This window comes from Amphibalanus amphitrite, unplaced genomic scaffold (assembly GCF_019059575.1).
Source record: "Amphibalanus amphitrite isolate SeventyFive unplaced genomic scaffold, NRLGWU_Aamphi_draft 000317F_arrow, whole genome shotgun sequence".
Lineage (NCBI taxonomy): Eukaryota > Metazoa > Arthropoda > Thecostraca > Balanomorpha > Balanidae > Amphibalanus > Amphibalanus amphitrite.
Window position 1 is genome coordinate 243,974 of NW_024881812.1, and position 24,089 is coordinate 268,062.

A 24,089-nucleotide genomic window follows, 5' to 3' on the forward strand; every position below is an offset into this window, starting at 1 on the left:
GAATTGTCGGATGTGAGTCTGAGTGCTCAGCAGGGTGTAAAAACAGGCACCCTGTCGTTCGGGGGCAAGGTGGCGGACATGTGATAGGTATCTCAGATCGCATGGCGCCACGTTATATTCGACAGCTGGTGAAGTCCGTGTGTTTTGTGGACAGCGTGACGCGATGGATTCTTGCGCGTGCTGTCTGCCTTTGCTGACCCCTGGACGACGTTGACTGTCACTGCGCTCTTCAGTCAACGCATTTAACAGTTAACTTATGCCGGAGTTCAATATCTTTTGTCGGGCGCTTGTTTTATGTCGTCATCCTAAGTGAGGTGATGAATCATAGATGAAATGAGTGCCGTAGCTCGGAGGAGGTCGCCTAGCGGTCTGGCTGAACAGGAAATTCTGAACTGTAACAAATCCACTGTTTGTCTATTGTTATCGCGCGACATTGCAAAACAAGCTGACACCGATTGCCGGAAAACTGACTAAAAGTCGGGCATTGGTCTGCTTATTATTCTGGTAGCCAGAAGGAAAATCCAGTCGGCACAAGCTATTCTGCTGATAACTTTTTGAACACGAGCGGCTCCGTACGCCGGCAGTGACGGGTTCGGCACCGCTTTCCACAGGCTAACCGCCCAGCACCGGGTGCGTATTATTTAGGCCAGGGTTCATAATGTCCAGGGCACAATGTGTCCAGTGCTCGAATTGGCCAGTGCCTTGAATTGGCCAGTGTTCACATTGTCCAGGGATTACATGGTCCAAAAGTGGCCAACTGGCTGCAGATAGGGTAAATTCAAAGAGGCCAGGGTTCATAATGTCCAGGGCACGATGTGTCCAGTGTTCAAAATGGCCAGGGTTCATAATGTCCAGGGCACGATGTGTCCAGTGTTCGAAAAGGCCAGGGTTCATAATGTCCAGGGCACGATGTGTCCAGTGTTCAAAATGGCCAGTGCCTTGAATGGGCCAGAGTTCATAGTGTCCAGGGATTACATAGTCAACCCAACCCAACCAAACCTAACCTAACCTAACCTAACCTAACCTAACCTAACCTAACCTAAGGTAATGATGTTTGCCTACCAGGGATAAGGAAAAAGTTTCTCGCATGAATAGATTGCAAGCAATAGTAAATCAAATATTTTTAGGTTAAGTGGTTATGCATCAGGCTTCAGGCCTTCGGCCTGAAGCCAGATACATAACCACTTAACCTAAAAATATTTGATTTACTATTGCCTGTAATCTCTCCTAAGGCATTGCCTTCGGCACTGCACTGCTTTGCATTGAGCTGATTCCGTGTTTTTTACATAATGACGTCACTTTCAGTGACTATGTAATCCCTGGACATTATGAACTTTGGCCCATTCAAGGCACTGGCCATTTTGAACACTGGACACATCGTGCCCTGGACATTATGAACCCTGGCCATTTCGAATACTGGACACATCGTGCCCTGGACATTATGAACCCTGGCCATTTTGAACACTGGACACATCGTGCCCTGGACATTATGAACCCTGGCCTCTTTGAATATACCCTATCTGCAGCCAGTTGGCCACATTTGGACCATGCAATCCCTGGACATTATGAACTCTGGCCCATTCAAGGCACTGGCCATTTTGACACTGGGCATAGCGTACCCTGGACATTATGAACCCTGGCCAGAATGAATGCTCCCCCCCAGCACCTGCCGCGTGTGGTCCCCCTTTCCTCTCGGCTCTCCGCGCGGCCGCCTCCAATGACGCTTTCATTAGCAGTCTCGGAGCCATTCCGGGCCCGGGCCCATCCCTGACACACGGTTAACGAGGGCCGTCCGCCGTGACCTGGCGACCCCGTCGGCAATCACAGGTGCCGTGCCGCTATCGTGAATAGGGTGCGATACGCGCCGCCGTCGGGTCAGATTTCGCCGCGGGTTCTCTGGGTCGGTGCTGAGATGGCCTCTCTTTGACGGCGGTGAGGCGCGTAAACACTGAGAGCGGTGCAGGAGGTCGGTCCAGGACCGGCAGAGAGGCTGCGATGAGTGCCGCCCCCCGGCTTTCTCCCAACGCCGTGGTGGTGGTCCATTTGAGTGAGGCGGCGAAAACGCCGGGCCGAGATTGGGATATGGGACGTGTGATGATTGCCGCAGCTTGCACAGCACGCGAGACCCACGAGACTGTGAGGCATTTGTTTTGCTGGTGCTCCTGGATCCTGCTAATGTTGATGTCTCAAGTTTTTTTTACGATCTGCTTCGAAATGGTTTGGTGTATCGTCGGAATAGGTATGCAATCCTTTTTTTGTAAGCAGCTATTATTCAGCTATATATATTTATATAGCTATTATTTATAGTCACCGTGCAATTATTGTTGCAAGGAACCTTCATTGGTATGTCGTACATGTAATCCAATTTACCTACACCTTCTTTACGGACGATTACATCCGGAATACTTATTCTATTTTTGTTCCGCCACGTTGCATTAATCTTAACTACTACGCATTTCAGACCCTCTGGAACAGTCATTTTTGGCCCTTTCTCGTTACCTCTACGCTTGATTTCAACCAAACTTTGACACAATGTGTTTCAAGGGCCTACCTAATTTTTACTAATATGGTCTTTTAATAAAATGTCAAAATGAAAGGCACTTGTCGTTGACTTGTAATGGTAAAAATTGATCGGAAAACTCTGCACCGTGGTAGAGGCTAGCATGGCGTTGCAGCGTCAGCTGTTGCGCCGCAGCTAAGCTCCGCCCACTGTGCCGCGACACCGGGACCGGTCATTCGCCGCTCGGGGTCAGAGCGGTGCGGAGCTCTGACGGACTGGAACGAGACACGCTAACGCAGGCATCATTGCGTGAATATTGTAAATGTCGTATCTCGCGCGGAGAGAATAAGGATGAAGAATTCAATGCAGATCGCGACGGTGTATGTTTAACAACAATAAGCACTCCTAGCTACAGAATGTTATTCCCTATGCAGACTTAAGATAATCTTATTTTCAATAATTTATGGCGAGCCTCTCCGCAGCCGTTTTCCTACAGGCTATTGTGCATTTAAGGAGTAACGGGACAGAATTCACCGGACTGTCTTTGCATTCAACGGCCTTATTTAATTGAAGATATCCACATAGATACTTGTAGGTATTTCGTTTTTTTTTTGTTTAAAAGAATAATTTTTTTTTTGGGGGGGGGGGTGAAAATAATAGGTAAATCTTTCTATGACATTTCCACAATGCTTTCAGAATGTTGTTGATAGATCTTAGGCCCGAAAAACAATAAAACAGGGAAAAATATAGGATGACTCAATCTGAAAATGTAGATAGGTATGCAATATCGAGAGTTCATGATCTCCCGTCCTTCACTCCCCCTTGTCAGTCTCTCGTCTATACGTTTATAGTATATTGTCTCTCGTCTATAGCCTAATCTCTATCTTCGTCACTTGTCTCTAGTCTATCGTCTTCGTCTCCTGTCTCTGCTCTAGCGGCTATATGCATATTGTTTGTTGTCCACTAGCCAACGTTTACCGTTCGTCTCATTGTCACTTTGTCTCCTTTTCCTTTCTCTTTCTTCCTCCGTCCTTATTTGTCGTAGAACAACTTATTAAAAGTTCATGACATGCAAACAAGTGCTCCACTCCGCTGCGCTGCGTGCGCGGCCCGCACGCCGGCCGGCCGGACTGCGACTGCCGCCGACATGACCCGAGGCTGGACCGCAAGTGGGCGGAGCCAAGCCGCAGTGTGCTAGTGCGTTTCGACCAATCAGAGGGGAGACAGCGTCTAGCCTGTGTCAGCCTCTAAGCAGGGCTCTGACGACCTTAACATTATCAGTCAATGACAAGTGCCTTTATTTTTCATTTTTCATTAATAGACCATATTGATAAAAATTAGGTAGGGATCTCAAACTACCAATGCCAAAGTTTGGTTAAAATCAAACGCATATACAACGAGAAATAGCCGAAAAGGACTGTTCCACAGGGTCTGAAACGCATAGTAGTGTCGGTGAAGCAAATAGCAAACGGGTTCCCCTTGCTGGTCGGATAACTACCGAACGGACAAAGTCGCTGCCAGCGCTCGAGGAACGGTCGGTCTGCGTTATTGAAATATTTGACTGACAGCGGCTAGGAATCACTTGTTTGCGAGTGAATCCCGGCAAACGTGAAGCGATCCGAGGCTCGTCCCATCAAGGCCAACTGTTGTAGGAGCCCGCTTCGCCGTCGCACTGTCCCCGCTGTTAGACTTAGAAATGTTAGAGGCACATCCTCTATCCAGTATGACCCTGTTTTTGGTTGGTTGCATCTATACTATTACTATCCTTTTTGTTACTGACCGAGCGCGCCTATTGTTCGGTAGTGCTCATCATATCCATGTGCTGTCATAGGTCAGCTGTATGCAATGCGCGTCTGCACCGCATCTCTTACACAAGCCGACGTCTGACGTTTCTTTTGCGCTAAAGCGCACGTTTTCCAAGCTAATGAGTGGCCCGGCAAACACTGTCATTCAGTAGCTCCGCTTCCGTTCCGTGCTGTTACGTCGTATGGCGTGCTAACTGATGCGTCTTTTTCAGGTATGCGGCCCCCGGTGGATGAACCAGATATCCAAGAACCACCACTACGGCAACGGCGTGTGCTACTGGATGGAGGCAGGCGCGGCCGATTACAACGCCACCAAGGTGGTGCCACTCGCCTACAGCGGTAGGTGCAGTCGGGGACGGCCAGGAGAGCGACTGAGAGGGCTGGTGGCGGCTGGGATTCTCACTAGCGCTTGATCATTTAGATGTGGGTAAGGGTAGCTTTGCAAGAAACCTTACTCTCAATTGCGGTACTGATCTAATTCTAGTTAGATACAAACCTACATCGTTTGCAGTATCGATTCTGTTCTATGGCCCAAATTTATGTTGAATTGGGTTTTGTTCGCGGTCTGCATGCCTATGCCATTTTAGATGCAGGATGTCAAAGTTTAAATGGGTATATTTGGATAAAGATGACGAATTGATTATGTTAATCAATTATGTCAGTGCATATCAATGTAACGAATAATTGCACGATAAGAACACAATATGTTTATGCAGAAGAACCGCTGTAATCTTTGAAAAGAACCAAACCTTAGTCCCCTCGAATTGAGATTCTAGCCACCAAGACAAAGGAAAGTGATGCGACACGAAATCTCACTTCGAAATATTGAGGACATTCGTTTATGTGTATTTTCCATTAGCATAAGAGCCACAGTGGCACCGGCTGTCATCATAGCTGCGACCCAGACTACCAATGGTTCGTCTCCCCCGGCCGTACTCGGGCCCGCGACACGTCCGTTTTTGCCATCACCTCAGAGACAAACCCGACGCGTTACAGGCAAACAGATGCTGCGGCGAGGCCGAGGCCGAGACCAGGAGGACATCCACCAGTACGCCTACGGTCAGGCCGGCATCTCGGTCCACTTCGCCAAGGTGAGAATGAGGGATAAGGTGAGAGACAAGCTGTTGAAGCTGGGAGGACGCTGGGTGGTGACTGTTGAGTTTATGTGACGTTAGCGGTCTTACCCGTGATTGTTTTCTAAACGTGTTCTGAATCATGCTTTGTGTGTTACTGACTAAATCCTCTTATCACCCGCATATGACGTGCAACAGTTTTATAATTGGCCATGACGTCAACCGAACAACATGTAGGTACATACCATGTTTGTCCCTCCCGCCGCTGGATTTCAGGTGCTGTATTTCCTGCGAGTCTGAGCTGGTATTCCTGACACATGCCTAAGGGTGACAAATACCCTGTCATTCTTCATGACAAGTCGCTAATGTTATCAGTTTCCTGCATATCATGCAAGGCAAGGTTGCATACGCTCCAAGCTGTTGCTTTATGTAGTGTTGAACATGGCACTTGTTTGACTTGAAAAATCGGCTTCTATACAAGTGGGTCTACAGTCAGCTTTTGACAATGCTCTACCAGCCTGTGTGGACATTATAACACTACCACTCTACAATACCGCTTTACGATTACATACCACTCGGCGACTCCCGTGTAACCATCGAAGCTCAAACAGTATCAGGGCTTCGCATTTTCTAAAATATTTTTTCAACAGCCCTTATGTGCCTAAACACCAGTTCGCTTTCCACCTAAGACAATACCGCCGGACCCGGTGTAATCGTGCCGTGTGTGCGTGTGGCTCGTGTGCCGCACGGGCGTCACCCGCGCTGCTGTGAACATGTACAGGTGCTTACCGCCGCTGGCACCATCTTCGTAACTGGACGTTAGGCTAGTGCTTTGCCAGACGGGGCACATATCGTGGGCGACTGTGAGACTGAATGATCGCACGACGCTGCACTAGACAATATATGGACCGAGACACAGTGCAGGCCAACGCAGTGAACTGCCACCCTCCCCTGTGTTGGGGTCTGGGGATCAACGCACTCCTGTTCTGAAGGCGGGGGAGGGTGTGTGGAATGTGGATGCGCCTCTCGGGTGTGGAGGACGAAGAAACAGTGGGATCGATGGGTGGAGCTCGGTCTGCAGCCCCGAGTTCGTTTGTGTGAGTGATGCCGGTCATTTGTTTTGTCTTATCAGGAAGCTTGTTTTGCTGGCCGTACTGGGTTTGCAGGACGACAGCCGACTCTGATTTAATGAAGATGAGATCTTCTGCACTGTCCATACAGGCCAACTTCTCAGAAATGTGATACATCACACCAAGCACTGTGTTTGTTTTCGTCATCCCTCGTGACCCCTTCCAGCAAACCGGACAATGACCGCAGCCACGACCGTGTCCTGACAAATTATCAGATCCAGAGTGTTGTAGACAACGTGTGAAAGACTTTTAAGGTCTTAAACGATTATTAGATCTTGTGTTTGATGTTGCAATAAGCAGGTGTACAGAGGTAATAATGAGTAATGACATTTGCAAAAGAAAACAAGTCAACGCTTCAACTATATCTTTGCTATATATCCAGACACGAATCGCAACTAGCATGTGATATGCGATTAACTGATCCTTCTCTCCTACCGCACACACCGAAATCATCTCTTCCAGCTGCCCTAACGCCCCCTCTAACCGACCCTGAGGCTCGCCTTGTAACTCTCTCCTCAGGTCCCTCCTGACTCCCCTTCTAACGCCCCTTCTAAACGCCCCGTCTATCTCCACCCTCAGAACGGCACGGAGCTGCTGCTCGGCGCGCCGGGCGTCTACAACTGGAAGGGATCAGTGGTGCGTCTCTCTGGCGACACCGACCTGAACGTGGGTGGCAACCAGCGCCGGCGGAGGAGGAGGCAGGCCGACTACTACCAAGCGCTCAGCGTGCCGCGCATCCTCAACTCGCTCTTCACAGAGGAGCTGGAGGAGAATGACTACTTTGGTGAGGAACGGGACGGGACGGGGAGGCAGTCGTGTGGGATGGAGGGAGGTGGGGTGTGTGATTGTCGGGTGGGAGCTCACCAGACCGGAACTAAGTGTGTGCTGGTTCGTGGAGGGTTGCTTAGGTGTTTGCAGTGGAGTGTGCCAAGACCACAGGGAATGGTTGATGGACCGTTCGATTCTGCCCCAAGTTTGCCTGAAGATTCTGATGAGATGAATTGGACTGACGCATCTGACTGGATGATATCATAGATATCGTCATTGGCATCTAGGGGGCGGGCTGGAAGAAGTGCTCGCCAGTTGTCCAATCGAACCGTCTGTCCTCCAAATAAGGCACGCTGCCGAAAGCGCTGCGTCAGCAAATATTGTCTGTCATCCCCCGTTTATGAAGGAGTCATCTCGGACGTTCCTACTCAAGGTTAGGAAGGCCTTCCATAGTCATCTTTGTTCGGACGCTGTGTTATGCTCAGTCATGCCATGACTCACAGATGAGTGGGTGTTGCGGAGGCGCGGGCGCATGTCCCATTAGATCTGTGACGATGCGGTGGTTTTCTGAGTCAGTTATGTTTTGACTGCGGTGGGCCTTCCTTGTGTATGTGAAACGCAACAGTAATGCGACATTACGTTCTGGAATCGCTATGTGATCACTGCCTTGTGGTGGAATAGGAACTCACCAGCGATGTGACTTTGTGTTCCCGAATAGCTATGTCATCACTAGCCGATATCTGAGTTGTGTATGGAAAGTTTCCCTTCATTGCGTCGTGTGGATATTCCTTGGTGAACTGGGTTGTCCGTGCCACCGGAAGTGATGTGCAACATGTGCATATGCAGGTACTTCCCCAGGCAAAAATGTTACGTAGATTGGGCCGTGCGGGGCATTTTTGGTGAACAAGTGTTCAGCGTGCTTAGGTTCTTATAAGATTTAATACTGCAGATATTGTTACCTTCAGGGGTTGATGATTTATTCGTTTGGTGTATGCACAATGCTGTATATTTCGGAAGAATCGTGTTAGGAAACGAGGAGCTTCACGTTTTGACTCTGCATCTCTCTGGCAGGCTACTCGGTAAGCTCCGGGGAGTTCAAGGACGACGGACACACCTACTATGTGGCCGGCGCACCGCGCGCTTCACACGGATACGGAAAGGTAAGACGAAACTCGGCCTGTCGTGCTGAACAGCGCTGCCTGTCTCGAGCAGCTGCTGGAGGCGCCTCTGGCGGCTGTCCTATATCACTTACGTGACTGAGATACTGAAACTGGGAGTGGAGATCGTCCTCGCCTGAGTGAGCTCGATATTCATTAGTCAAGTAATTAGAGGAAGCGAATCACAATAAGGTATTAATGATGCGTAGCCCGGCGGTTAATAACTGATTGACGTCTGATGATCTTGTTTACGTTAGATGATGGTCACTTTTGTGTCATCCATTGCTTAGATGATGTGTCGTATTTACGCTTGTGATTTGTGTATGCTGCATAGTAAGATTTAAGACCAGTAAAACGCCTTTTAGGCGAAGAACGAGCGAGCGAGATAGTGAGCCCTGCACGTGCGGAAGGGCGAGAGGGTACTTCCAATGGGGCTTGTGCAAAGCACCCTTCTAAACGGTCGCTAGCGGTGTGCCAAATTTGAACGCAATCGGCCCAGCCGTTCCTGAGATCTGGAAGCGGCATTCTGCACATGCGCACGTGCAAACGGGGTCAAAACTGACTTTTGCACGGCACCCTACTAACTGGTCCCCAACCGTGTACCAAATTTGAGCGCAATCGGCCCAGCCGTTCTCGAGATCTGGAAGCGCCCCCTGCACGTGCGCACGTGCAGTAGCACCCTAACCGCAACACATGGGAATGCATTGTCTGGTGGGTGCCTACCTGTATGCCAAGTTTCAGCGAAATCGCCCAAGTAATTACCGAGTTATTAAAATGGGAACAAATTTGACACCTCTTATTGTTGTATTTTGCACGTGCACTGGGGGTAACCCACATGCATCGAGAGTATCCTATTTTTGGTAGAAGGGATGCAGCTTACAAAAACTACCGCAAGACAATCGCCCTAGCGGCTGCTGAGATATGAGCCTCTCAAAATCACTACTTTTGCAAAACAGCTTGAACACCCTTGACTTTTCACGTGGCACGTGCCACAACGGTCACTGAGATGTATCAAAAGTAGTTCAATTACGGGGTAGAAGGGATGGGGCTACCCAACAAAAAAGACCGCAGGCCAATCGGTCTAGCGGTTGCTGAGATATAAGCCTCTCAAAAGCGTTACAGGCCGGGCCGGGCCGGGCCGGGCCGGGCCGGGCCGCTCATACTGAGATTTTTCCGTTATATTGAAAAGACTTCGCTTCGCTCGCTGCGCTCGCTCGCTCGTAATTATACATCAATGCTCTCATCGGCATTTCGTTTATCGCCTGCTTTTAACTGTTACGTCAACCATACCCTTTCCCTCCCCATGGTAGTTAAAAGTTAAAACTGTCCATTTAACCTCCACCCTCTCTTTCAGGTGTACATTTTCGACTTTCCTCCTAACGACCTGACTGGGATGGAGGTGGTGCTTTCACGCACGGGCTCCCAGGTGGGCAGCTATTTCGGCGGCGTGGTACTCGGCCTGGACGTTTCGGGGGACGGCCGGCCTGAGCTGCTGGTCGGCGCTCCGCTGCACTCGCAGCAGCCGGCGCTGGACGCGGCGCCCACAGGGCTAGAAGAGGGCAGGGTGTGTATCTACCAGAACCTGGGCAGCGGTCAGCTGAGCGAACAGCCGCTGGTGCTGGCCGGAGACAGGGTCATCAGGGGACGCTTTGGCTCGGCCGTGGCCAGCGTCGGAGATCTCGACATGGACGGGTATAATGGTAAGTTGGCGGTCTGGAGAAGCGCAACATCCTTTGTTTTTGGTTGAGCCTTCTGTGGTTTCTTCTTTCAAATCATTAGTATATTTGCAATTGACAGTTATTTTTTAGCTTTCATTTTTTTAAAGGTTCAACTACATTTCGGGTTAACCCAACATCTTGCACGATGAATCGGTCGCGACCACACAATTTATCGCCGTTCTCGTCTGTCTGCTTCAGATATCGCCGTGGGCGCCCCCTACGAGGAGAACCAGCGTGGTGCCATCTACATCTACCTGGGTGGCGCTACAGGTCTGAACCCGAAGTACAGTCAGAAGCTGCTGGCTTCAGAGCTCAGCCCGGCGCTGCGAGGGTTCGGAATCAGCATCTCTCACGGACTGGATGTGGATGACAACAAATACGCAGGTGCGTGTGTGGGGATCGGGCTAGTGTATAGCGAGCTTGAGTGGTATCTGGCAAGTGGGTCTATTGTGGGCTTACCCGACTTGACTACGATGTGAAGTGACTCTTATCAGCATCATGCTTTTCCTCTGCTGCATCCGGGCCGCTTAAGTTGATTGTCCGTGTATACTGTTAATCGTTTCCTGAACGTTGACCAAACACCTTCAGCCTGACTGACCCCCTCGCTCGCACTGACCTGCCTCTCCGGAACTGAGCAACCCTTCCCCATATCTGACCGACCCTTGCACCAGGCACTGACAACCTCTTCTTCCCCGCTTTCAGACGTGGCGGTGGGCTCGTACCTGAGTGGCGAGGCGGTGCTGCTGCGCGCTCAGCCTGTGCTCCGGTTCCACGCTCACCTCAATCCCAGCACGGACAAACTGCAGCCCACCGATAAACAGTTCGAGGTCCGCGCCTGCATCAAGTACTTCGGCAGACACCTGCCCGACACCATACGTAAGTACTGAGGGGTATAGCGGGGTTACTGAGATATAAGGTGGCTGAGGGGTATGGCGGGGTTGAGGAATCGAGGCCTTTCCTGAACCACTAGCTCATGAAATTAGTGCCTTTGTTTATCTTTGTGTATGCCTTGCATCACATTATGATAGCATAGCGCTATCAACCTGGCATCGCCTTCAAAGTGCTGATTTATCACAATTGATTCACTAACTCTGGGTAGGTGCTGTATATGTTCATGCGTAGACTGATCCGGTGCCCAGCCGTTTATATGCGGTCTGAATGGCTAAATATTGATTTGCGCCTGGTCAGGTGTGTTTTATGGCTAAGAAAGTTGCTATCTTTTTCACATAGGATGTTTCATTGTTCGTTCTTTATCCTTGAATACTTTTTCGGTGACAGCAAATTGTACTTCGTTTGCTCACAATTTACATACACGTCAGGAAGCTGTTGTAGGTTTGTGCATCTGCCACTGTTCTGAAACGGCTCAACGATCAGTCAATACGGGTGATTTGACGAGCACAAGCCTAATCATGGAGTTAACATTAACATATTTTTAATTCAGGGTCCCATTGCACCAGTCTTGTTTTTATTAATATGCTTGGCCTTTACGCTGGTGTGGACTGGGCGTTTCTGCAGTCTGCATTTTATGCTAGTTACCTATTAAAACATCCGTCATACCTCATCTGTTCGCCTCTTACGAGTTGTCAAAAATGCCTGAAATTCCGCTAGCTCACTGCCGAAATGCCATCGCTGGCCACTGGCACTGCCGGCTACTGGTCTGTGATGCCTGGCTGTCGTACGACGGGCTTGCTTACAATTGCTTTTCTGTAGACAATAACTAACCAGTGTCCAGTTGCGGTGTTTGGGTTGTAAGCCGCCTTTTTCTGCTGTAAGACGCTCTACCGGTACAAGACCGCGTAAGGTTTACATGACGATAATGCGCTTTACTGGATCACTCAAATGTCAGATGGTTCTGAGCGGTTTAACGAAACGTCAGTTTTGCTGTAAGAGAGCGTTGCAAAGTTGCAGCATACTTGGACCTTGCAGAGCTTGACACTACATTTATGATGTCATATATTCGACCGTAACCTGAAAATGTTGCAGGTGCCGAAAGGCACGGCTTGAACTGACTTACACCGAAGCGTCAATGGATTGCAGGGGAGGAAAAACACAAAGTTGATGACTCTTTGTGCCGGAAACTGAATTAATTTTATTGTTATTCTTGAGTTCAGCGATGTCATATGACATGTCAAGAAACGAGCCAATCCAATAACCGGCATAAAACCAACTGTCGGAGTCACAGGCATAGCTCGCACTTCTCATAGCGCCGCCCAAGCTCACAGTGATGCAAAAGGGGTTCACGAGTGGCCATAAATACCAAAAAGTCAAGTTTACCAAACCGAGTAAATCGCGATATGGCTAACCAAAGAAATGTTTGGTGCACCTGAAATCACATAGCTTTCATGTTTTTGTCAAAACCGGCCTCGTGTATGATTGTCAGAAGTCGTGACATTTTTTTATGTCGTAAAATGACTGTCAGATAGTTGCAATTTCAAACGCCGCTAGCGTGCGTTCATTTAATACAAACTACAAAAATTATGCATGGCAATGATCCCTAAAGCCTGCTGCTTCTCATGCTGGGTCACAAAAAGCCGTATCTCATTTGGTTTGGCGGTGATCTAATCATCTGTCATCAATAACAATTTTGTGTGTGAAAAATATTTGCTTTCGTTTCACCTACAGCAGCTATCACAGTATGTGCCCGTTAGTGCACCATACCATAGCATTCCATAATCATTTCTGAGCCACACCGTGAAAGAATTAAGGCGCTAGCACAGGGTAGACCGGCGCTATTGAAGTTTTTGTCCGGCGCGGTCGGGTGCCGCGGTCGGGGCGGATTGCTTTCACCGCGGATTGCAATTTCGACAGACGTTTGACTTTGACCTGCTAGAACTAGGTCAAATATTGACCTCAAGTCAAAAGTAATATGCTCACCACCCTTGTGGCGCAGTTGGCAAGTGCGTTCACGTTTGGGGTGGGAGGTCCTTGGATCAAAGCTGACCTCTGGCAGCGTTTTCCTCGGCCGGCTCCTACCCAGGAGATGGCAGTAACTGGGGAGTGTTCGCTCGGTCGTGGGGATTAACGCTGTGCCAGCCAGCGCCCCCGGCCGCAGGTACGTACACGGGCCTGATCCGCCTTTAAACAGATCCTTCGGTCCGGTGACATGTCCCGAGGGCACGGCCTCGCTTCATGTCCCGGAGCAGCCCTCTGACCTGCCGGGCCCGAGAAATCGGGATAGCCCCAGCGTGCGCACCAGTGCGGTGCCACCTGGGGTGCGTGACAGGAAGCGTGCGGTCAAGGCTGTCCCGCGTAGCGGGTGCCGAAAACGATTCGTACCACTGCCGTGTATATAGTGTACTAACCCAGTATGAATGTGTGCTACTAACGATAAAAGCCCGGGTCGGGCACCAAAAATATTTTAAAAAAAAGTAATATGCTCACTCGCGAGATCTTGTCAAGGGTAATCCGTTGGTTTTTGTTGCGAGGTGCTAGGACACTTCGTTTAGGAACAGCAGAGGGATGCACCGACGAACCCCCGCTGTGGCCGCCCGCCCGCGGCGCGGCCGCCCGGGCCGACCACCGCGCCGCGGCACCCGACCGCAACGGACGAAAACTTTAGTAGCGCCGGTCAGCCCTGTGCTAGCGCCTTAATTCTTTCACAGTGCGGCTCAGAAATGATTAGGGAATGCCATGGTATGGTGCTATGGTATGACTAGGTATTCCGTGGTAAAAGCCTATGTTTCTCAACCCATGTAATATCTATGTTGAAAGCAATCAACATAGGGCAATGAAAATAGGGCATCGACGAGGATGTGCTGCGCTGTAAACATTGCCCAAGTTTTGGCTCGTTGAAACGCTCATTTTACAATGCCAGAAAGCTATCTCTAGTATTTTTTTAACCCTAGGTATTTTTTTTTTTTTAGTAAAAATGCATCGTTCTTTCATATCGTTTTGTGAGGTCTTCAAATTGACTTTTTGTCGCGCTAAATGTGGCCGCCCGCCTATCGTCAATAGACTGTACTCAGTGCACTCCTCTGCTCTCTCCACAGCGGCGACCATTCAGATGAAGATCGAGTCTCGGCACGTGATCTGCGTGTTTGACGTACAGGGCGAGCAGCGGGACAACTTCACCTATGAGCGGCAGCTCAGCTTCGAGGCCTACACCTGTGACGACTTCACCGTGCTTATCAAGGTGGGTAGGGGAAGCCGGGGAGACGCAGGTTAGGTACAGGTGGCACAGGTTACTCCCACTTTCTTTTCAGAAGAACTTGTTTCTTTTATGTCGGGTGCGAATATTTTCCCAGAAGATATCAACCGTCAAAACCTGGGTTCTTTTCTCTTGATATTCATTCTGCCATAGATAACATGAATCATGTTTTATGTTATCTATGATTCTGCTAATTTTGATTCTGGTGGATCATCTATCGTATTCATGCATATGACCAACGCTATATTTCATGCAATGCCGAATTTGGGAGATGTTTGCATGAATGCGGGGATGAGCTAGGCGTAGGTTATACTCTTAGTCCAAATTTGGAATATTAAGTCCTTCATATAGGCAGGGCTTCCACGAACAAATGAACGTTCGTGACTGGTATGCTCTGTGGAAAGGCCAAATGTAAAGCCTCTTGGCGTGCTGTTTATAATATACCTAATTTTTGTCATTTTTGGCCGTTTGATGTTATCGAAACCTGCGGGATGAGAGGATGCTGTGCCAATCGTTACCCGGGGCCCGATTTAATGCTCTTAGCGTGCGGTTTGGCGATATCATTGTTACGTAAACCGGTGGCAGTTGGCAATGTGTCCAATGTCCATTATGGAGTGTAGCGTTGAAGGTGTTTCCCTTTCAGAAGTGACCGTCTTTGATTTATGTCATGCATTGGCACATATCTTTCGACATGTATTGTCAAGCCCGCAGAGCTTTGCTGCTTGGAGTCGTACTTTTGAAAGAAAGCTAGTCACAATCCCTAATTTCCCTCGTAGCTAGTATTTCTATCCCCTCAAACTCCCTCCCCTCCATCTGACCCCCTTTTCTCTTCTCCGTTGGACAGTCGGAGAGTCCGGACTTCACGCAGCCAATTCAGCTGAGTATGAGTTACGACATATCTTCCTCGGAGGGCGCTGTGAGTGCGCACACGCACCCCTCCGAACCAGTCCTGATCGGCACAGATGTCACCAAGAGGGCCCCGCACCGCTCCAGGAGACAAGGTCAGTTCAGGGGATGGGTATGCATGGAGGGGGAGGGGAGGGATGCAGACTGCGTGTGGGAGGGGCGGGGGCGACAGTGGACCCCTGTCGATGGTGACTTAGTATTGGGCTTTGTATGGGGAGCTGCATTCGATGCTGCGTGAAATCGTGTCTGCATTGTGATGGCATGCATAACTATCTCACCTTTGGAATGTAGTACATGCCTAGTTAAAATATCTTCATTAGCTGTAGGTGTGTTTTGCAACATTGTGCGTAACCACACCTGTCGATTCACTGTCGTCGGAGTGTGCAACTTTGCGGTGTGGTGATTTATCGGCAGCCTACTGTGGTCGAGCAGACTGCGAATCGGTTGGTATCGTCAGAGGTTTGTTGTGAAACCTGTTGGTCATCAGTCACGGGGATTATTAGCGACTGGGGCGCACTGGTTACCAAACAACACACTCAATAGCTGGGTGGTATTGCAGTCAGCCATCTTCGGTTGATCACTGTAGAAGTTGAGACGCGTTTTTACGACGTTTGATGCTATTTTATATATGATTATTAAGTAGTTATTCTACTTAAAACTGTAAATTATAGCTTTTGAAATATTTCCGTTGTAAGTCGAATAAGTCGAACCCAACTCCAAGCTTCAGTCTCATTTGGCTGTCGTTTGCTGCAATAATTCACCACATACATTCCAATGCCAGCTTATAGCTGCCTTCCCTGAATTTTGGACATTGCCGAATTATTTTTTTCCCAATGACAACGATTCCCTGGCCTTTTTTTGTTAAAATTGCAAACTATGTGCTTATAGGTACCTCGATTTTCAAACGTGATTATTAACTTGAGCGTTTTCTCGGCTTGGTTGATTCGAGCCCTCATATTGGAAGTCGAAGTTATTGAGTGAGATGACCGGGAGTCGGCCTTGTGGGCACTGGAGACGCTTATCTTTGGCATATGAATCCTCCCGATAACCTGGAATTTTCCGATTGAAAGGTGTTGCTCAGGGCACCAAAGAGGTGTTGCTATTATATGATCAGCAGATCATCTTACACCGCAAATTTAACTCAACTAACTATGTAAACATGGTAAAGTGCGGTCAGAATCTCAGACCACTGCTGTAGAACGGGTGCTGCGATTAATGGGCAGACGATGTAGCCTCAAAAACACTGAAGCAACGGTACGAGCCATTTAAATCGTGTAATCGGATGACCCTGTGAAGCAACAATAGCGGAAAGCCATAGGACCGCTGGTATATTATCATGCAAGCTGCGTTTCCCAATTACCAGTAGTTTATCTCAATCTGTGGCGTTAAGATCACTACAATGCTTGGAATGGGGCCCTCATTATAGATAAAGGTACCTTTTATGCGACATTGGCCGTTTTCACGACGGAATAGCAGGCATCTATTTAATCCCCATTTGATCCTTTGGTTCCTCAGGAATTTTAGTAGTTCTTTTTAGTAGGTTCCCCAGCTTTCGAATGAATGGTGCGTTAGTTTGCTATATTTCTATTAAATATCACATCGATTTACTTTATCTAAGGATTTATCACTAATATCAACATAAAGCGTAAGCACAATTATAAAATTATGAAATTATTAAATACTAGTACAATAGTTAAAAAAAGATACTGAGTTGCCAGGCTACAAAGAATATATTCATTTATGGCGCACGACAGACATTTAGAAAGCAGCGCCCTGTTTTATTGCACGCTGCTAGCCGCTTCCATTGGGTTTTGCAGGCCGACGTCATTGGTCGTTACACGCAGGTGTTACACGTATGATGTCACGCGACTTGTGGCCTGTCACGGCTCTTTAATGATCTCCACTAAATGAATGCAACAATGGCCTTTTAAGTTGATCTCTGTGGCCATCTGTCTATGGAGCGACCAATATGAAAGTTGGGTGAATTTACCGGGGTTACATGACTATGAGCAAGCAAATGTGTATCAGGAATGGATTTAGGTGGAGAATTGCGCTGGACCATGAGTGCTCGAACGCTCCCAATTCCACGCTGGTTTGGCTTTGGAGCCGAGACAGACGATGCGGGTCAAGGTCACCGCTGGGGTAACGGTGGATTGGCTGCGCCCGAGCACCCGTAACGCGGCACAATTCTCCATCTATGGATTTTCCTATTCGCTCAGCATTGTGATAGGCGTTCGTAATAGCATTTACTCTGCTCATGTACCTATCCCCGGTTATTTAAAAGAAGTTTTTGTGGGGGAATATCACGGCTTTAGGTACTCGGTGGCCCTATTCACGACTTTCAAAGAATGCTCCGATAACTAAACACCGCACAGACCTACTGCATTAGTGAATCTGACAGAAGGTCTGTGGAATTACATCCCCCTCACCACACCCCTAAAAACTCATCCAGTGTCCAAAACCACTTTTATCGACTCGCCAAAAAAAAAAACACCCACACACACAAACACACACCCACACACAAAGCATGGGGCATGTCAGCTCTCAGTTCATTTATCATTGTCTTTACCATGGTTCAATTGCATTGCGCGATTTAAAGCACGTGAGTGCCTATATAGTATATATGTAGAAAATAATATCTACAGCAAAACATCCAAAATTACAAAGGCTACAATGCTTAAAAAGTAGGTTCATCAAGGAAGCCCATTTTTACTTGCGTTGTGTTCCCAACCATGCGATTCCAACGCGGGCTATTCGCAACGTCTGTTAAGGCACGTTAACAACTGACAAGCCGCCACCGCTGCCACTTATTCATAGATGGTTGATATCGCAGCTTGGGCGTCAGCAGCGCGGCCCACAACGCGTCGGCGCCAGCGCACGCAGCTGTTGGCACTCGGCAGCCGGTGTTGCGACTTAACGGCCGGCCGGCCCCATGAAGGAGAAGCTCTTGGTGAAGCTTTGTGATCGCCTCATAGCCGCCTTGGATGTCATCTTTCTTGGCAGATCCATCCGTTCAGATGGTACGGTGCAGTCTGGATAAAGGACGAAGTCCAACGCCGCTAACCCCGCGACCGCCACCCCACAACGTGGCCGCAGACCGAACGGGCGTGAGGGCCGTAAGGGCCACCCCGCCATCCGGTAGGTGGCTGAGCAGCCGGGCGCAGCGGCGCCTGGGCGGCGGCCGCGCTGAAATGAAGTCCCAAACCGCCATGTCGCCATCACCGCCATCACCATTGCTGCAGCTGCTCCCAACCGCCTCAATCGCCGCCGTTTTGCCAGCAGTCGCGCCGCGGAATGGCAGAAGCTCCAGAGTAGCCTCCAGCGCCCCTCTCCGCACGTGTGCAGGTGCACTGCGGCCGCCGGGTCCGACGTCCAGGCAGAACATGATATTTCCATGCTGCTCCGACGGTGGGCTGGTCTTGTTTGGGCGTTCCTCCACTGTGACGTCGGTCACGCCTGCCCCAGCCAGGGCGCAGAGGCCGACGTGTCACCATCCGGTTGCAGTCCTCAGTCGGGTCGCAACGTGTACCTCTTCCGCAGCGTGGAGCGCGCTCCCGCTGGGCAGCGATACAGCCAAAAGTAGCATAGCATGCGGGCGGCCAGCGCTGCGCCGGACAGCGGACCCATGCCGGGGGTATGCCGGTCTCGGCCATTAGCGGGGTCGTCGGGGCCGAGGCTGTACATACAGCTGGTGACCGCGTGAGCCGCCAGTCGAAGCTCACGGCTTATAAGCTCGACGCGGGCATCACACGCCGTCCCGATGGGAGCTCCACGACGCCGCCGCGAACTCCAGCGCGGCTCGCAGCGCGAAGACCAGTACGGACGGCCGGGGCAAACGGCGTGCGGGAGTCGCAGGCGACGTTCTGCGGACAGAAAGGGTTTGGCATAAGCTGGTCGGCAGGACACTCTTGAGCCGAGCCTTTGATGTAATTACAGATGATCCAGAAGCATGCACAAAAATTCATGACACACTATTCTCATTTATGTATTTGCTACATATGGTATGATATACCAGCTCATGATCAGTGACGCATTCTGGGCAATATGTTCTAAAGTGAAGTAATACAGCTTAAAAGCTTAAAAAACAGCTTAAAAAAAACACACACACATTCGATAGCTTATGAGAATAACATGCCTTGTGTGCTTAATGCAGGAAAATATTTTTTTCACTTTTTTAGAAACAGCAAGAGTTGTCAACAAGCCATGTCAACTATCTAAACAATTTTTATGGAAACTGCTCTAGCTAGCTTAAAGTTCCACAACGTTTCCGGAGCACCGTACCCAAACTCAGTTCATGTTACAAGAAAAACAGTAATAATGCCTCCTAATTTTGAATGAAATATAGGTATGAGTAATTTGATTTGGAAAGCAACAAATTTCCGCACATCATTTTAGCAAAATTACTATTTTCTTCAGCCATCAGGTTACACAAAACTATAGTAAACTTTATGATCTAGTTTACACAAACCCAAAGCCTCGATTTTAACAAATGTAGATAAAATTTAAACAATTTTAAAAAATGTATCGTGGAGAAAATGAAAAGTGTAGATTTGTAAAGCCGGGATTTCAATTTCACGGATTAGGCACTTAAAGAAATATCTTCACCTTTCTTTGAGCCACCAGCCTTCACCCAAGTTTTACACGAATGTAGTGAAGCAGACAATGTGGCAACTCAAAATTGTGATGGTTTGAGATAATTATGACGGTAAAAGAAAAAGCAACACAAGGTTCCTTACCCTCGTTTTTTCACATGGGTTCAGATGAGGCTTCAACTGTTGCCGACCTGAGGAGCTATAGGGACTTGAGCTTTCCAAAACTCAATTTCTAAGGGCACTGAGCAGTGTTTGGCTTTCACACGAATGCGATAGTAAGTTATATGAAGTTGACAAAGCAAGCAAAGCAAAGCATGATGCCCCGCGCGTCCGCCCGCGACCACGCCCCGCGTCCGACTCCCGACCGCCGCGTGACCCGAGGCGCCCGGCGGTCACGTGACCTACCGGCCGGGACTGCAAACGGCCATCACCACCATTCTTGTATGACGTCATATCCTACTGAGGTGCTGATTGGTCGGAATTAGATACCTGAAGGTAATTATCTGCCGTAGTTATTTTTGTTTCATTGTTTTACGTGTTTTCTTATATGAAATGTAATTAAAAAATTTGTCATATTTTAATCACCATTAAAACATAACTGAATGGGTATAAAAGAGAACTCGATATATACTTTCCTTGTTTTTAAGAATTCCGGAATTAGATACCCGAGGGAGCAAAGAGGGAGCAAGTTGCCACGCTGATTTAATACCTCATAGTCGAAAGGTGGGCTACTAGAACTAAAAATTGCTGTGTTTGTAAATAAATAAGTGATTTGAGGGCAAAAAATGCCCGGATTTAAACTTCTAAAATTATTTTGAACATAAAATATTTCAGTTTGAGGGATGTTAAGGCCTCTAAGGGTAGGTACTTTTTAGGTATCAAATAAGTTCCTCTGCGAAAGTTCCGTCGTGAAAACGGCCATTATAAAACATTTATTTATTCAACTTCTTTAGTTTATTGCCTACCTTTAGACCAGTTTGTCAAAAAAGTGTCATAAGTGAGGAATGTCGTCTTCGATGACCTTCGGAGATTGTACCCTTGACTTGAACTACCATGACCAGTCGTTTACCGTTTGTCGCCACTTGACACGGGAACAAAGTTTAGTATGGGGTCTGAAAACTCCATACCCTCATCTACCTCGAGATATTTTGATAGGAACACCGCGACGTCGCGGATTAATCTGGGAAGCGTGGTTACTCGTACGTACAACGGTGATTAGAGATCAAACGCATTGCGTCGCGGCGCGAGTTTTAACGATCTTTTCAAAACTTCAAGGAAGCCTGTCTTTTGTTTCGGCTGCCATCCAAAGATTCCTCCTAAAATGACATCCGAAAAAAGCGGTTAGGTTTAGCTGGTTTAGCTTCCCGGTTTTCTGAGACGAGCAGCTGCGTGTGCACCCATCGGGCTAAAATTAAGCCCACGGTTTCCACCTTGAGATGTACCTATGTACAATGTACGTACATACAGTCAGTCTTAGAAGTACCGCGCAACAGTGCAGGGGATCCATCAAGCCCGACCGTGGAAGGACTGCTTAATCTGAGTCACTGAAGCAATTGACATCCTCGTCCATTCCCCAGGTCAATTGGTTCGGTGACTTTCAAATTATAGCAGGCCCTTCCTCGGTCAGGCTTGATGGATCCAGGATAGATGTAGGATAGATCCACCGTCACTTTGCGCGGCATTTTTGTACAGACTGTACGCGGCGTTAGTGGCTTACTGTCCGGACCGTCGGAGCTCAGCTGAGACGCTCGGACGAGTCGCGATCTTCATCCATGGCCATCAGGACAGCGCTCCGGGGGTTACCGCCTCAATGTCAGCGACTTTGTTCAGCGGACGTTCAGCGTGTGCCGAGTGCAAGGTTAAGTCCTTCAGTGCACATGTTACGTGGCGTCGTGGCCCCCCGTGCTTCCGTGCGATAATGTCCCGGCCATTGTATTAGCTAACAGCTTCCATTCATAAATGGTCAGGCCAGTAGTGTCACGCTCTGTAGTATGTAAAATATACATGTATTCAGCAGACACGTGATCAACGCGTGCCTGGCCGGGTTAGTCGGATAAAACTGCGCGGACGGGTGAGGCCATCTCTCGCCGGCCGGCCGGCTGCCAGGAGTGAGATCCAGTTCTCGGCAGAGGTCCAGGCGTCGTCCGGACTGACCCTGAACGGTCTGTGCCGGTGCCCTGACGGCATTGCGCTGCAGAAATGTCTGATCTGTGCAGAAATGTCCCCGCGAGAGATCACGGTCATAGAATACTAGCGAGAGATGTATTGTCTCACGCCCGTCACCACGTGACCCGACAGGCGCTGTCATACGCACCTTTTTATAGACACGCGGACACTATACGGGCGCTTATAGCGGTATGATGATATCGCACCTATCATCTATAGGTCATTGAGAAATAATCGAAGCGAGGCAACTGTTACGAAAACTTTAAGTATGATATTAGCCCTTGATAACCTCGTTTAAACCTATAAAAACGTCGGCGCAAATTCACCAGTATTCAAGTGGCAGCGAGATTCTTGGTGTTCTGCGTGTTCTCGCTGATACGTTTCACCTTTTTTCTTCGCAAGCTCACATTTCTTGCATGGTGTTGCCCATTTTTTTTTCGGCCCCATGGTATAACTACAGGATAGCCATGCATCTTCATTTGGCAGCGTCTTTGTTATTTTAGCGTGACCATGGATGTTTACCTTAAATGAGTGTTTTTCCTTTGCATTGGATTTATGATTCCTTCGAAATGCATAGGACAAACGAAAATTCGCTCCTGCTCAAAACAGCGGCTAAAACAAAAGAACAACATTCAACTAATACTCAAACAAAAAACAACAACACCATTCACCATCACACGGTTCACAACACCGACCTTTGATAATCCTCCTCTGTTCACAACCGTTCGGCCCAGAAGAGCTCGGGGTGCTGCTGCCTCAGCAGATCATACTCTGGAATCTGAGCCGGCGCCACGGGCAGGTGGGACGCCTGCGGCTGGAAGCCGCCCTCGTCGGCCGTGTAGGATAGCTGGTAGGTTTGTCCGTCGTCCCCGACAAACTGGAACTCGCCCTGCTGGGTGAGCGAGCCTGTGGCCTTCTGAGGGCCTCTCTGCACCCTGCCGACCTCCCTCATAATCTGGCCGTTGCTCTGTTTGTAGGCGTACAGGTAGTTGCCTCTTTGGTCCATCTGAAACTTCTGGCTCAGTATGCGAATCGCCGGCACTGAGGCGGCCACGTTGTCCTGGGTGAATTGAGCGGTGGCTGAAGTCGAAGCCACGCTCAAAACAGCCAGGAACACCGCCTGGAACACAGCCGGATGCACTTTAGTTCAATTGCAACTGATATCTCGACTTCCTAATTATTCCGAACCTCTTCTGTGTTGGCAATTCGCTCCATCAACAAATCGTTTTGCTTATGAGGTATGCGGTTACGGCCACGCTCGATTGTAACTTACCGGTGTCATGCTGTCCTGTATAGTAGTGATGCTGGCCGTATGGCACTTATGGTGAAGACTGGGGACCCGGCTCGGTGGCGAGACGTTTTATAAAGCTGCAGAGTTAACAGGATGAACTAGTTAGTCGTACTGCAAACCAGTAGGATCGCATTATCATCTCAACTGAGGTCCTTCATTGAGCAAGCCTGTGACTGGCGAAACAGCTTTTTTAGTCTTAGAATGTGTTTCCACATCCTAATAATAGCTTACTTTAAATATAACAGTCGACCATGCATGTACGAGCAGTTTAGAGGACATATAATTCAGGCAATAACGTATGTAGTTGCTTTGTTTTTCTGTCAGTAGCCATATCAAGCAAGATACACAAGCCCTTAGGGTCAGACAGAAAAAGAAGGAAATATTTAAGTAGGTATAATTTGCTCTCGCGGAAAAATAAAATGCCGTGAAGCTAGACCCGTCTGCCCTAATGCCTAGGCGACTGCTTTGTTGTTTATACTTTATGCCAATATGTGTAAGTCACTCAGACCAATATACGGGCACAAAACACTAACACACACAGTAAATAGGAACATGGCCTGGCGCAGACCGAGTTGGAGTTGCCGCTTCACGTCGCGTCTGACACTGCAGAAGGAGGTGTAGATTGTGGGTCTGAAAGTTGTCTAGTTTCGGCGGACGGACGGGCAAGATATCGATGGACACCTGCCCTGCGTCAATTTTGCTGGTAGTTAGGTATTGAAGTTTCGACTTTTTAATGATGTGTTTGTTTTGAGGGTGAATCATTTTTATAGGTTGATAAAATGAAGCCTATGATCCATTAAATATCTCTGGTCAAATAGGTGAACCGAAGAAAGCGG

At 48.7% G+C, this 24,089-nt stretch overlaps 1 protein-coding gene across 1 annotated transcript in view; it reads left to right on the forward strand.

The window, feature by feature from the left end:
- Positions 1–24,089, forward strand: part of LOC122388304 (integrin alpha-PS3-like) — a 78,690-nt gene that overhangs the window by 41,942 nt on the left and 12,659 nt on the right. Inside the window, exons 5-13 of the mRNA XM_043379261.1 lie at positions 4,518–4,644; positions 5,302–5,396; positions 7,088–7,292; positions 8,348–8,436; positions 9,788–10,133; positions 10,350–10,535; positions 10,854–11,027; positions 14,141–14,283; positions 15,143–15,299. Coding sequence (XP_043235196.1) covers positions 4,518–4,644; positions 5,302–5,396; positions 7,088–7,292; positions 8,348–8,436; positions 9,788–10,133; positions 10,350–10,535; positions 10,854–11,027; positions 14,141–14,283; positions 15,143–15,299 — 1,522 coding nt within the window. The remainder of the gene's footprint in view (positions 1–4,517; positions 4,645–5,301; positions 5,397–7,087; positions 7,293–8,347; positions 8,437–9,787; positions 10,134–10,349; positions 10,536–10,853; positions 11,028–14,140; positions 14,284–15,142; positions 15,300–24,089) is intronic.